Below are 13,825 nucleotides of genomic sequence, written 5' to 3'. Positions count from 1 at the left end.
ACTCTCAAGAATTTAAAAGAACAAGAACACTTCTAAAGAACTAATATGACGACTTGCAGTCCACTACAGAAGTAGAGTACTTATAATAATAACTTTGAAAATTATCCTAATTATGTAGCTTTCAAAAGAGTTTAACTTACCTGCAGGAAGATTCATCCTCTATTATATCTAATCTGCCATCGTAGGTATTCAGAACACCTGCCTTATAGGTAATTAAAATAATTTCTAATTTGATGAAATGAAGTGAAGCACTTTAGGATTCTATACAAAATGGAATTTTCAAATCTAAGTAAACTTCTGAATTTTTATTTGTGTAGTTAATTCTTTTTTAGATATTACCTAGATATTCATAAGCCCTTGGAATTTTTAATTTAAAAAGTATTGGAATTTCTGATTTCAAAGTCATGTATTATCATTTTCCAGTTGGGATATTTAAGGTAAAAATCTCCTCTTAGGTAATTTTAATAATGTTCATTTATAAGAAATAATAGAAAAAACTGTGGATTATTAGATCTGGATGGTACTTCAGAGTGTATCTTTTTCAACATGTTATTATTTTTTTAAATTGGGGAAATTAAAAGCTGTAGGAATTTTCTTATTTCCAAGTATCTAATACTAACTGGACACTAACTCATTGCTTATATACCTCAAAATATTTTTTAAATGGTATGCAGTGTCTTAATTATCTAATTGCTTTGTAATGAATTACAGCAAAGTTTGATGGCATAAAACAACAAACATTTTTCTCAGTCTGTGTTAAGAATCTCAATATAGTGTATCTGGGTGATTCTATCTCAAGTTCTCATTAAGTTGCAGTAAAACCAGGTTGAAGTCTCATCTAAAGGTTTGACTGGGTGGAAATAATCCACTTTCAAGCCAACTCAGGTTGTCGGCAGGCCTCAATCCGTTGTCAAAAGTACCTTTCCACGGGGCTACTTTTCACAGCCTGGTAGTGCAAGTTAATGTAAGAGAGAATGAGAGAAATGGATGCTACAGACTTTTTAATAACCTAATCTCTAAAGTGATACCTGTCACATTTGTTATATTCCATTTGTTAGATCTTATTCAAGTGGAAGTAATTAATTAGACAGGGCATGAATCCAAACAGAGGTGATGTAATCAGAGGCCATATTAAGGCTGCTGGATCGCTATGAGTTGGAACCGACTTGACGACATTTACCAACAACACAATCCTATTGGAGTCTTGGTGTAGTGTTGTGGAAGAAGCACTGAACTGCAAGATCAGTTTGAACCACAAAGTCAGTGGTTCAAACCCACCATCCACTCCTCAGAAACCACTGAGTCAGAACCGACTCAACAGCACTTATCAACAACACATACCAATTACAAGTAGAATGTTTTGTGAATTTATGCCTCATGATCATTCACTGTTCACAGCCAATGCAGATTTTGTTATGTCCAAACACTGTTCCACTTTTTCTGGCCTCTTAAATCATTGTTTTAAGCTTTTAAGAGCATTTGAGAGACCTGAGGCCACGCCTATTACAAAAGGAAGAACTATGTTCCCAATTTTAGAATCTTTGTAGGAAAAACTAACTGAGATTCCTTATCATATTAATTGCCAAAAGATGCCAACTTTTTCTCAAATAGTAGGGTCTTGATGCACAAAAAATCATTTTAGGTTTTGCTTCTTTGATGTTTGGTTTGTTTGTCTTCCTTTCAAAAATATATTTTGATTTTAATCAGTTAAATCACATTTAAAAACATTTACCAGGCAGTTATTCTACTCTAAACTTGATTGTTTCAGACCTGTGTATTAAATAAAAGTGAACTTTACATTGTTTCCACTGTGGAAAATGAAGAACGAATGATTGAATCAGGATAAATTAATACTAAATATTAGTCTAATCATATGGCTAGGGTCAAAAGTACAATGGTGAGTATTCCTCTGAAGTAATTGTTGTTGTTGTTATGTGCCGTGGAGTCAGTTCTGACTCACATCGCCCCTGTACAGGGTTTCTGAGGCTGTAAATCTTTACGGGAGCAGAACGCCTCATCTTTCTCCCGCGGAACAGCTGGTAGTTTCGAACTGCTGACCTTAAGGTTTGCAGCCCCATTCGTAGCCACTACGCTACCAGAGTAATTAGAGGAGAAAAAATGCAAACACATGTGTGCACACACACACAAACAGAACAATTTGTCTTACACAATATAAAATTAAGTACCCTAATATATCAGCGGACTCCTGGTCTGGTGCTTTAGGATCAGCACTGGACTGCTAACCACAAGGTCAGCAGTTCAAACTTGCCAGCTGCTCCTCAGAAACCCTGTACAGGGTTGTTATGAGTTGGGACCTACTCAACAGCACTTAGCAACGACAACAACAACATATCAGGAATCATGAAGATGGATTAGGACTAGGCAACACTTTGTCATACATAAGGTTGCCATAGGTTGGTGCCGACTCAGTGACAACTGATAGCAGAAGAATAATGGTGGAAGACAAGATATCATACTAACTGTGGGAATTATCTATTTAGCAATCTGGGTCAGTCATTCTAGCCTAGGTGGGCTTTTTGAGGCTTGAAGATTGTGTTTTTCAACTTTCTATACCCAGTATCTGGACTCCTGGTGTGGCATTGCAGGATCAGCACTGGACTTCGAACTACAAGGTCACTAGTTCAAACTCAACAGCTGCCCTTGGGAACCCTATAAAGGGGTCAGTATGAGTTGGAACTGACTAGATGGTATTTAACTACAACAACATACCCGGTTTCTGGAGTCCTGTTGTAGTGATATAGGATAATGCATAGGACCATAGGTCGGTTTGAACCACAAGGTCAGCAGTTCAAACTCACCAGCCAATTCTACAGAGTTTCTGTGAGTCAGAACTGACTCCATGGCACTTGACAACAACAACAACAACAACAACATATCCGGTGTCTAAAAAATTCTCTGTTGTTGTTGTAAAGTGCCAAGGAGTCAGTTCCAGCTCATAGCAACCCTGTATAAGGCTTCTAAGGAGCAGGTGGTGGATTTCAGCCACCGACCTTGTGGTTAGCAGTTCAGTGCTTACTCTGCAGCATCACATCAAGACTCCCACACATTCTGTAGGTTATGTAAATTTGATATACATGAATGCATGCATCACGACTGATTTAGTTAATTAATTCACCCAACAATCAAGGGCTGCTAAGGCCGTTGAGTTGGCTCAGACTTATAGAGACCGTGTATGGAGTTTCTGAGACTATAAATCTTTGCAGGAGCAATAAATACATTGCAATTGAATAAAACAAAATAAAGTTGGTGAAACATCAAACGAATATGTATATGAATATGTATAAAAGTGTATGAACTCCTGGTGTGGTGCTATAGGATAAGCGCTGAACTACTAACTACAAATTCAGCAGTTTAAATCTACTAGCCCTTCCTTGGAAACCCTATATATAGTTGCTCTGAGTTGTAACCAACTCCACGGAACTAAACAACAATATCAACATATATATATTTATTTATTTTCTTGGACAACCTCTAAAAATTGTGGAATTACAGATTTTAAAGTGAAAAGTAACCTCAGGTGGTCATCTTGTTCTATGCCTTTCTTCAAGAGACTAGCAATTATTATCCACATGATCTATTATTAAACCACATTTTCTTTAGCATGCGACAGCTAAGTTGCTGCTGATCAAAAAATATTGCTCTGTACTCTTAAACCATTTCACATGCACATAGATGTTTAACAAGTGCCTTTTAGGGGCTATTATGAGAAAACACTAGCAGCCTTGATCTGGAGGAATAATTTATGGCAGCTAGTTAAGCGGTGTCGAAGATCACCTTGCAAACATTAGTTGTTAGCTATGCAGTGCCCTCTATGTCTACACTGCAGTTCTGCTTTACCCCCTGTGACAGTTATGATAAAAATAAATAAAACGACACAACAAGATTGAGTTTCCGGGCTTACTTGGTTACTTCTTGTACCTGCCAACTTAGATCATCTGTCAGTAGGTTAACAGAGGAAGGAGACACTGCAGAGGAGTGGGTGAGTGTTGTTAAGTGCCATTGAGTCAATGCCCACCCATAGTGACCCTGTATATGGTTTCCAAGGAGCAGCTGGTGAGCTTGAATCACTGACTTTGCAGTTCAAGTGACTTTGCAATCTGATGTATTAGCCCACAGCACCATATCAGGAAAGGAGAGGGCAGTTAATAAAAGGCCTGTGTCCAGTACTTCCCTCCTCAAGCTTTCTTCCCTTTTGGTTCATTAATTAGAAGTGTGAAAAGGTGAGAAAGATGAATTTAACTTATTCTGACATTAGTTAGAAGCAGGAAAGTGTATCAGCTCCCATAATATTTTTGCCCCAGAAAGAAGTAATTGGAAAACGTGTTGTGTGGTTAGAAGTTGTAATGAAAAATAAAGGAATGATGGAGAAGAACAGTGGAATCAAATTATAAGCATAAAAGCAAGTGTGCTGAAGTTTTTAGTCTCTTGCAAAATTGAGAGATAGTATCAGGACTGTGCAAATACACTGCTCTGATTAATTTTCCTGGGGTGAAATATGAAAATATTTATAAAATTGAGAAGCCTGCCATGAATAAAATGTTCTTTGTGATTATAATAACCTAAAATCAGCCATAACTTGTGTCTAACTTATATGAAACTGTAAATGTTTATTTAAATGATAAAGAACTGAAGGAAAAAGATTCACTGTGAGAGAGAGAAGAATCCATATACGGTTATTATTCTAAGTTGCTTAAAATGTTGACTGATATTCAATAAATGAAGTAAAGACTAATATATATTGGAAGGCTTTATATTTGATTGTCTAAATTTTGTTATGGAGATTGTGTTTTATTACCCTTTCACTAAACCTCTTTTCCTTGGATAAAAGCAATCACTTTTCAATATGAAGGTAAAAGGCTACTATTAAAAGGCATTCAAGTTCAAATGAATTAGATCTTTAGCTCTAATGATATTGAACAATTCAATTATAGTTGAGGAAGAATGTATTTGGATTCTAGTTTTTCTTTTTAGACGGGTAATGAAAGATTTTAATTGCACATTCTTTTGTAAATTCCTTTAAGACTATATTTGAAGAAATCTCTGATGAAAAGGAGGGTTCATTGAGAAAAAAACCAAAAAAAAATACTTATTTATAAAATATTTTTTTCTTATACCAAGTTCTAGAAATAGTCCATTGTCAATCTAACCAGAACAAACTAAAATGAGATAATTGGGAAGGTGCCTATAAAGTCAGAGTGAATATATTATCACAACTATATATGAGATAATATTTGTTTTAAAAAGATTCTATGGCACTGTAAACTCAGTCTCATTAGAGACTGCATTTAAAAGGCTTATAAAGTTACTCATTAATGTTATCTTGTTGTATCTCCACAGCTTTTTCATTAAAGAAAATTCAGCAGAAAGCATTTTCTCCTGATAGCAGGAACCAATTTGCAATAAATGTTCTGGAAACCACTAGGGAAGCCATTACTGAGGTCTAATAAAAACAGACAAGCGTAACTTGTTCTATATTTTTGTTTCAATCACATACAGATGAGACCCCGCTTTCCACACCAACTGCAAGAGACAGCCTTGACAAACTTTCTCTAACTGGGCATGGACAACCACTACCTCCAGGTTTTCCATCTCCTTTTCTGTTTCCTGATGGATTGTCTTCCATAGAGACCCTTCTGACAAACATACAGGTAGGCCTTTTACAATTTGAATAAAAAGGAACACAGAAGACCCAGTTGTAGGCCCTGTTTTTGAAACTTCTTACCATTCAACTTAATTTACTTATTAGCTTGACTAAACTGTTTTCCCAGCAATTTAGATTTCAAACTTGTTACTAGACTAATCATAGGCTTAGAAATGCGCAAATATGTATATTAAGTCATATAAAAACTTAGATGAGTGTGACATGGACATTTAAAAAATCATTCTGCTTACATACTCCCTTTATTGCCTACTAATGGGATGAATCAAACTATTTAAGTTTGTCTGATTTACTAATGATGCCATACCAGTTCTAATAAATATTTAGTTTTTCGTAAACCACTGGCCTTCCAGTGAGGAAATGATATGTTTGGTAATTTGAAATATGTCTAATATAAAGGAATAAAAGAAATTCTTCCATAAATAAGTTTGTTTCACTTAATAGCTTTCTTCAAAGAATAGACTTCAAAAAGCCATACAAAACTTTCTACGGATTTCCTATGTAGTCCTCAGGATGTATATTTTACATACAGTACATTATGAATCAAAAATACTCACTGTTAACAATAACATAGAGTACAGAGCCAAGATAATAAGAGTGCTTAGGATAGATGGAACCTTTTTCCGTTTTTTTTTTGCCCACACATGAAGTGATCACATGGGTCACAGATGGTGACTTTTGCCATTCACATCTACATATTTAGAGTAGCTAGTAAGTAGCTGCGCTTAGAGAACACAGCACTGGTACCTTTTCTTTTCATACTACCAGTCATACTCAATGATACTTTCCTTGCACTATTCTTCCCATATTAAACTTTATCCCAATAGAAATGCTGTTAATTTTATTTACCTCTCCAAGGATATAACAGAAAGCCTTTAATGTAACATATCTCTTCATCTATTAATATGGCATTTTTAATACTAATGTAATTAAGAGTCTCCAGAACTATATTCAACTTTAAAGTTTTATATCTCTGTAATTGAAATAAATCATCAACCCAGCCTGATCTTAATCATGGTCAACTAGTTGATTATATTGTAACAGAAACATGAGTTGTTTTTTCCTCTAAATTTGACCCAAATTGTTTTTTATGAGGTGGAGTTTTTAATGAATTGCTTTCTTGTTAAATTAAATGCTTTCAGAAAATACACCCTCAACATTTCTGAATTTAATTCCAACACAGGAAACATTTCTAGGTTTCATCAGTGTAGACTAGCGTTGTTTATATTAAAAATGGACTTTTTCATAGGATATGACTGCCGCAGCTTTAAGTGAGGTGCTGTCAGTTTGGGAGTAAAACCAAACCAGTGTTCATTCTCCTGTGCTGGCTAGTAACACCCAGACTAGGAATGTTATCCACATCACAGCAAATGTGGAATAGGAAAGGAAAAAAGGACAAAAAGAGAAACAGGGAAATCCGAGTTTTAAAATGAGAAGATTTTAAACATATAATTTATTTTATTGAAGGTGGTTCTACATTGACTAGTCTCTTTTCCAGCCACATGTCTTGAAAACATATTTTAGCAAAAGCTGATGAAAAGAAAATAATTCCAGACAAACTAAATTTGTCTGATTAACTTAGAACATTTCTACAATAAGGATGCTTCATCAAAAATGTTAGCTTCTCCAGTTCTTACATACATGTGTGTATGTATCAATACTATGTATTTATATGTATCTATTTTCTATATATGCATGTAGGTTTGCATGCAAGCATGTATTCTTGTATGCAAGATAAAATCAGGATTAAGAAGCATATTAAAAATCTTACTGAGTGTCATACATTGTAATGAATGCTCTCTCTCACACACACATACATACACACACTGGATTTTATGGTCAGAAATGGTTTCATTCATTTTACAAAAGGTCGTATATGCTACTCTTTTATTATTGCCACATTTATTGAGTTATAGTAATATCCTAGGAGTAGTATAGAATGTTTAAACAGTCATGACCCTGGCTTATTGGACATACAGTATAAATGTGTTTGCTGTCCAAATTCTAATTTGGGTAGTTACATTCTGCCTACCTCAATTTCCTCTGAAGTTTCAATTATATATAATGGGGTTCTCTGCTTTCTATGTTAGAATGGTAACATACTTTTTATATAGGAAGTATAAAGCTCCATATTTCCTTTAGAGATTCTTTATCAGAGTGACAATGAAAAGGAATTGAGTTGAAAACTGTATTTCTCAAATTGTAAAATTAAAGGAGATACATTATGCATAATTGTTATTTAATTAATGACGATTTAATGTCACAGCTTGCAAAACATTTGGATTACATGTAAATGTAATGCATATAAAAACTATTTTACTTCCTGGAATTATTAATGTTATTGTTGTTAAGTGCTGTCAAGTTGGTTCTGACTCATGGCGACCCTGTGTAGGGTTTCTTATAAGCAGCTGGTGAGTTTGAACCACTGACTGTGTCATTCAAACTGACCTTTCAGCCCAGTGTTTTCTCCCATGGTACCCCTCCAGGACTCTAGATTGAATGATAAAACAACTTAAAAATGATATGTTTATGGAGTTACTGTTCTAATAGCCAATGATATAATTTCTTATTTTTTTATTTGTAGTGGTTACAGATATCTACTTCTTGATGCCATTATTAAATTTAATTTTTTTATAAATTTAATCTATTGTTCTTTCAAAGAAGCATGTGGGAAAATGCTGTATTTGCACAAACAATTTTAGACTTCCATGTTTTATTAGTTTCTAGAGTTATACTAGGAGCCTGTGTGTGGTGCAAACAGTTAAGTTTTCGATTATTAGTTGAAAGGTTGGCACGTCAATGGAAGGCAGGCCAGAAAATCTGCTGCTGATAGGTCACAGTATTGAAAACCCTACAGAGCACTGTTCTACTCTGTACACATGGTGTGACCATTAGTCAGAATCATCTCTATGGCAGCCAAACACAACATCTCTACTGTGGTTTCAGCATCCTTGAGTATTTCAGAATTTCAAAGTATAGTAGATACATATATCTGCTGTAGCACCACTCATCTGTTCATTTGTTGTACTGTGGTGGTTTGTGAGTTACTGTGATTCTGGAAGCTATGCCACCAGTATTTAGGGATCAACCATGGTGGACAGGCTTCAGATGAACTTTCAGACGATGACAGAATAGGAAGAAGGAGAGACGGACTACTTTAGAATATTTAGTTATGGAAAACTGTATGAAGAGCACTGGAACACTGTCAGATAGCACCAGAATATTGACTACTGAAACATGATGAAGAGCACCAGAGCATTGTCAGATATAATGCCAGAAGATGAGCCCCTCAGTTTGAAAGACACTCAAAATGTGACTGGAGAAGAGCTGCCTCCTTAAAGTAGAATTGACTGTAATGATGTAAATGGAGTAAAGCATTTGGGACCTTCATTTACTGATGGAGCACAACTCAAAATGAAGAGCAGCAGCTGTAAACATCCATTAATAATTGGAATGTGGAATGTATGAAGTATGAATCTAGGATATTTTGAAATTGTAAAAAATTAAGTGGAACACATTAATGTCAATATCCTAGGCATTGTTGTTGTTGTTATGTGCCGTGGAGTCGGTTCTGACTCATAGCAACCCTGTACAGGGTTTCCAAGGCTGTAAATCTTTACGGGAGCAGAAAGCCTCATCATTCTCCCATGTAACAGCTGGTAGTTTTGAACAGCTGACCCTGAGGTTCCCAGCCCAATTCATAACCACTACGCTACCAGAGCTCCTTATCCTAGGCATTAGTGAGCTGAAATTGACTGGTATTGGTCATTTTGAGTCTGGCACTCACATGATTTACTGTGTCAGGAATGACAAATTGAAGAGAAATGCAGTCACATTCATTATCAAAAAGAACATATTAAGATTTGTCTTGAAATACAACAATGTATGTGATAGGATAATATCTATATGCCTACAAGGAAGACCAATTAATACCACTATAATTCCAATTTACACATCAACCACTAAAACTAGTGATGATTAAACTAAAGAAGTCTATCAAATTCTTCAGTCAGAAAATGATCAAACATGCAAAATCAAGAGGTATTGATAATTACTAGTAATTTGAATGCAAAGCTTGGAAAAAAAATAAGGAACAGTAGTTGGAAAATATGGCCTTGGTAATAAAAATTATGCTGGAGATTGCATGATAGAATTTTGCAGGACTGATAACTTGTTCATTGCAAATACCTTTTTTAAATAGCATAAAAGATGACTATGCAAATGAGCATCACTAGATGGAATATACAGAAATCAAATTGACTATGGAAAGAGACAGTGGAAAATCTCAATATCATCAGCCAAAACAAGACCAGAGACAGACTACGGAACAGACCATCAATTGCTGATGCTGAAGGAAAATGAAAACAAGCCCACATGAGCCAAAATATGACCATGAACATATCCTACCAAAATTTACAGATTTCTCAAAACAGATTTGATGCCTTAGGCACTAAAGACCAAAGACCAAAAGAATTGCTAGATGACACCAAGAACATCATACAGGAAGAAAGCAAAAGATCATTAAGAAGACAAGAAAGAAAGAAAAGACCAAAATGGATGTCAGAAGAGACTCTGAAACTTGCTCTCCACTGTAGAGATGCTAAAGCAAATGGAAGAAATGAGGTAAAAGAGCTACATAGAAAATTTTCAAGAGCAGCTTGAGATGACAAAGTCAAATATTATAACAAAATGTGTGAAGAACTCGTGTTAGAAAACCAAAAGAGAAGAACATGCTCAGCATTTCTCAAGCTGAGGGAACTGAAGGAAAAAAAAAATCAAGCATTTACTTGGAATACTGAAGGATTCTATGGGCAAAATATTTAATGATGCAGAAAGCAAGGAATACACAGAGTCAATATACCAAAAAGAAATGGTCGATGTTCAACTATTTCAAGAGGTGGCATGTGATCAAGAGACTATGATACTGAAGGAAGAAGTGCAAGGTATATTGAAGACATTGGCAAAGAACAAGGCTCTGGGAGTTGATGGAATACAAATGGAAATCTTTGAATAAACTGACGAAGCACTGGAGGCACTCATTCAGCTATGCCAAGCAAGATACTTGGAAGACAACTACCTGGCCAAGTAACTGGAAAAGATCCATATTTGTGCCCAATTTAAAGAGAAGTGACCCAATGGAATGTGAAATTCATCAGGTAATATCATTAATATCTCACACATGGAAAATTTTGCTAAAAGTCATCCAAAAGTGGCTGCAAACATGCATTTACAGAGAACTGACAGAGGTTCAAGCTGGATTCAGATGAGGGCATGGAATGAAGGATATCATTGCTTATGTTAGATAGATCTTGGCTGAAAGCACAGAATACAAGAAAAAATGTTTTACCTGTGCTTTATTGACTACGTAAAGGCCTTTGGTTGTTTGGTTCATGACAAACTATGGAAAGCCTTGTGGAGAATGAGTATTCCAGACACTTAATTGTGTTCATGAGGAACCTGTACATAGACCAAGAGGCAGTTATTTGAACAGAACAAGGGAACACTGAATGATTTTAAATTAGCACAGGCGTGTGTCAGGGTTGTAGTCTTTCACCATATTTATATAATCTGTATGCTGAGCAAATAACCCGAGAAGCTGGATAATATGAAGAAAAACATGGCATCAGGATTGGAGGAAGACTTATTAACAATCTGTGATATGCAGATGATGCAACCTTGCTTGCTGAAAGTGAAGAGAACTTAAAATACTTACTGATGAAGATCAAAGAGCACAGCCTTCAGTATGGATGCACCTCAATGTAAAGAAGACAGAAATCCTCATCACTAGACCAAAACCAAAATCCATATAAATGAAGAAAAGATTGAAGTTGTCAAAAACTTGCATCAACCATCAACACTCATTTAAGCAGCAGTCAAGAGATCAAACTACGAATTGCGTCAGGCAAATCTGCTGCTCAAGACCTATTTAAAGTGTTAAAGAGCAAAGATGTCAGTTTGAGGACTCAGGTGCACCTGACCCAAGCCATGGTATTTCAATAACCTCATATGCATGTAAAAGTTAGACAATGAATGAATAAGGAAGACCATAGAAGAATTGATGCTTTTGAGTTGTGATGTTGGAGGAAAATATTGAAAGTGCCATGGGCTGCCAAAAGAACCAAGAGATCTGTGTTGGAAGAAGTGCAGCCAGAGTGCTCCTTGGAGGCCAGGATGGTCAAACTTCATCTCTCATACTTCGGACATATTGTCAGGAGAGACCAGTCCCAGAAGGATATCATGTTTGGTAAAGTGAAGCATCGGAGAGAAAGAGTAAGACCCCCAGCTATATGGATTGGCACAGTGGCAATAGCAAAGGGCTCAAACGCGGCTGGGATTATGAGGCTGGCACAGGACTGGGCAGTGTTTTGTTCTGTTGTGCATAGGGTTGCTATGAGTTGGCACCGACTCAATGGCACCCAAAAACAACAGAAACATATCTTCAGTAAAGACTAGTCATTTCACTTCAGTGAGTAATATAGGTCCAGTTCATACTTTTTTCTTTTCAGAATACTTTTGTTAACTTCATATAAAATTTTAGTTATAATTTTCAGTAGGAACAACTTTTCATTACAACTTCCTCATTCAAACATATCTATAGATAACTCTGTAAGATTTCATGTGCATAAACTAGAATTTCATGTCTATTGTATAGGAAACCACAAACATTGCCTTAAATTTATTGAAAACCAGATTTTATCCACTAAGTCTCAATTTGAGGTTTTGTTTTTTTTCTTTCTGTAAATAGTAACTAGAACCAATTGGTACATAGTAATTAGGAGAATATGCTTTAAAGTAAAATCTGTCATATTACAAAAATGGCTTACAATGATTTAATATTTTCAATATTAAAGTTTAAAGGAAGTAAAAGAGAAAAATGAAGTAAGGGTAGAGAATATTGTATTTAGTTAGGAGTGAGGTTAGCACTGAAGATACAGCTATTAGAGGATTTATGATAGTTTAGTTTGTTTTTGTGTTACTACATGGAGGAATTAAGCATATAGAAATAAGAAAGACATAAAAAGAACATTAAAACTATAATAAATGGCAGCCCAAGGTTGATTCACTGTAGTGTCTAATAAATATTCTGTACTTCTGTGTTTGAGACAGGAATATGAAAAAGAATGTAATTAATACTCAAATACTGTCATTTTACATCTTCTCACCATTTTATATTTAAACTACCTAGCTAATGACTTTATTTTGTATGTTTTTTTTTAAATAACAGTTTGTTTATTTGCATTCTTAATACATAATTTTAATTATAAACAGTTATAAGAATTAGAAGAAAAAATCCCCTCTCCATTAAAAAGAGGACACTGCCTTCAAAATATGGTCATGCTAGGATCAGATATATTAGTCTCAGATTATATGCATTTATCTTTTACCATATTTTGTTTTTATCTCCACTTTCTATTTGTTACCAATTTGTGAATGAAGAAAATAAAAGCTAGTAAAATATAGGTAATATAGCCAATACCTAATGTCAGTTTACTGTGATGGAGAGAATACCATTAATCTCTTGAAATCCTGTTCTATCTACCATACTCAATAATTGATATCTTGTACAAAAACAATGATAATAACAGTCATAGTCACTACTAATTTTTATGAAATAATCATTGTTTGCCATCCTATATGCCAGTTAAATCCTAGACTTAATTGATTCTTCTTTTTAATCCTATAAAGTAGATTTAATTGTTATCTCCACTTTACAGTTTAAAAATAGTTAAATCGTTTAATCACAATTGCACAGGTAGTGATAGAACCTGGTTTTAAACATAAGCGGATGATTCCAGAACCTATATCACCATAGCACCGGAACCTATAGCACACATACACGATAGTACCACACATGATCATATAAATCATAAAATGAATTTATATCTAGAATTGCTTTTGACATTTATTTATTGACTTTGAAGAATTGTTATATAGGTGTTCTGAGGAGCAGCTGGTGGGCTTGAACCACCAACCTTGTAGTTCAAACTGACCTTGTGGTCCAGTGCTTTTACCTGCAGCACCATACCAGGACAACTTGAAGTATGATATTTCTTCTGTAACAGCATCTTCTGGGAAAATGCATCAATTTAACTTTTTTTTTTTTTTTTCTGACTAAATGTAGCTCCTGGTTTCTAGGAACATTAT

General features: G+C 35.0%; 1 protein-coding gene across 1 annotated transcript in view; it reads left to right on the top strand.

Moving 5' to 3' along the window:
- Window positions 1–13,825, top strand: part of DACH1 (dachshund family transcription factor 1) — a 601,285-nt gene that overhangs the window by 527,533 nt on the left and 59,927 nt on the right. The window contains exon 8 of the mRNA XM_006864308.1: window positions 5,518–5,669. Within this exon, the coding sequence (XP_006864370.1) occupies window positions 5,518–5,669 (152 nt within the window). The remainder of the gene's footprint in view (window positions 1–5,517; window positions 5,670–13,825) is intronic.

The sequence above is a fragment of the Chrysochloris asiatica genome, unplaced genomic scaffold, assembly GCF_000296735.1.
Source record: "Chrysochloris asiatica unplaced genomic scaffold, ChrAsi1.0 scaffold00063, whole genome shotgun sequence".
NCBI classification, from domain to species: domain Eukaryota; kingdom Metazoa; phylum Chordata; class Mammalia; order Afrosoricida; family Chrysochloridae; genus Chrysochloris; species Chrysochloris asiatica.
This window is presented reverse-complemented; position numbering and strand designations above follow the sequence as displayed.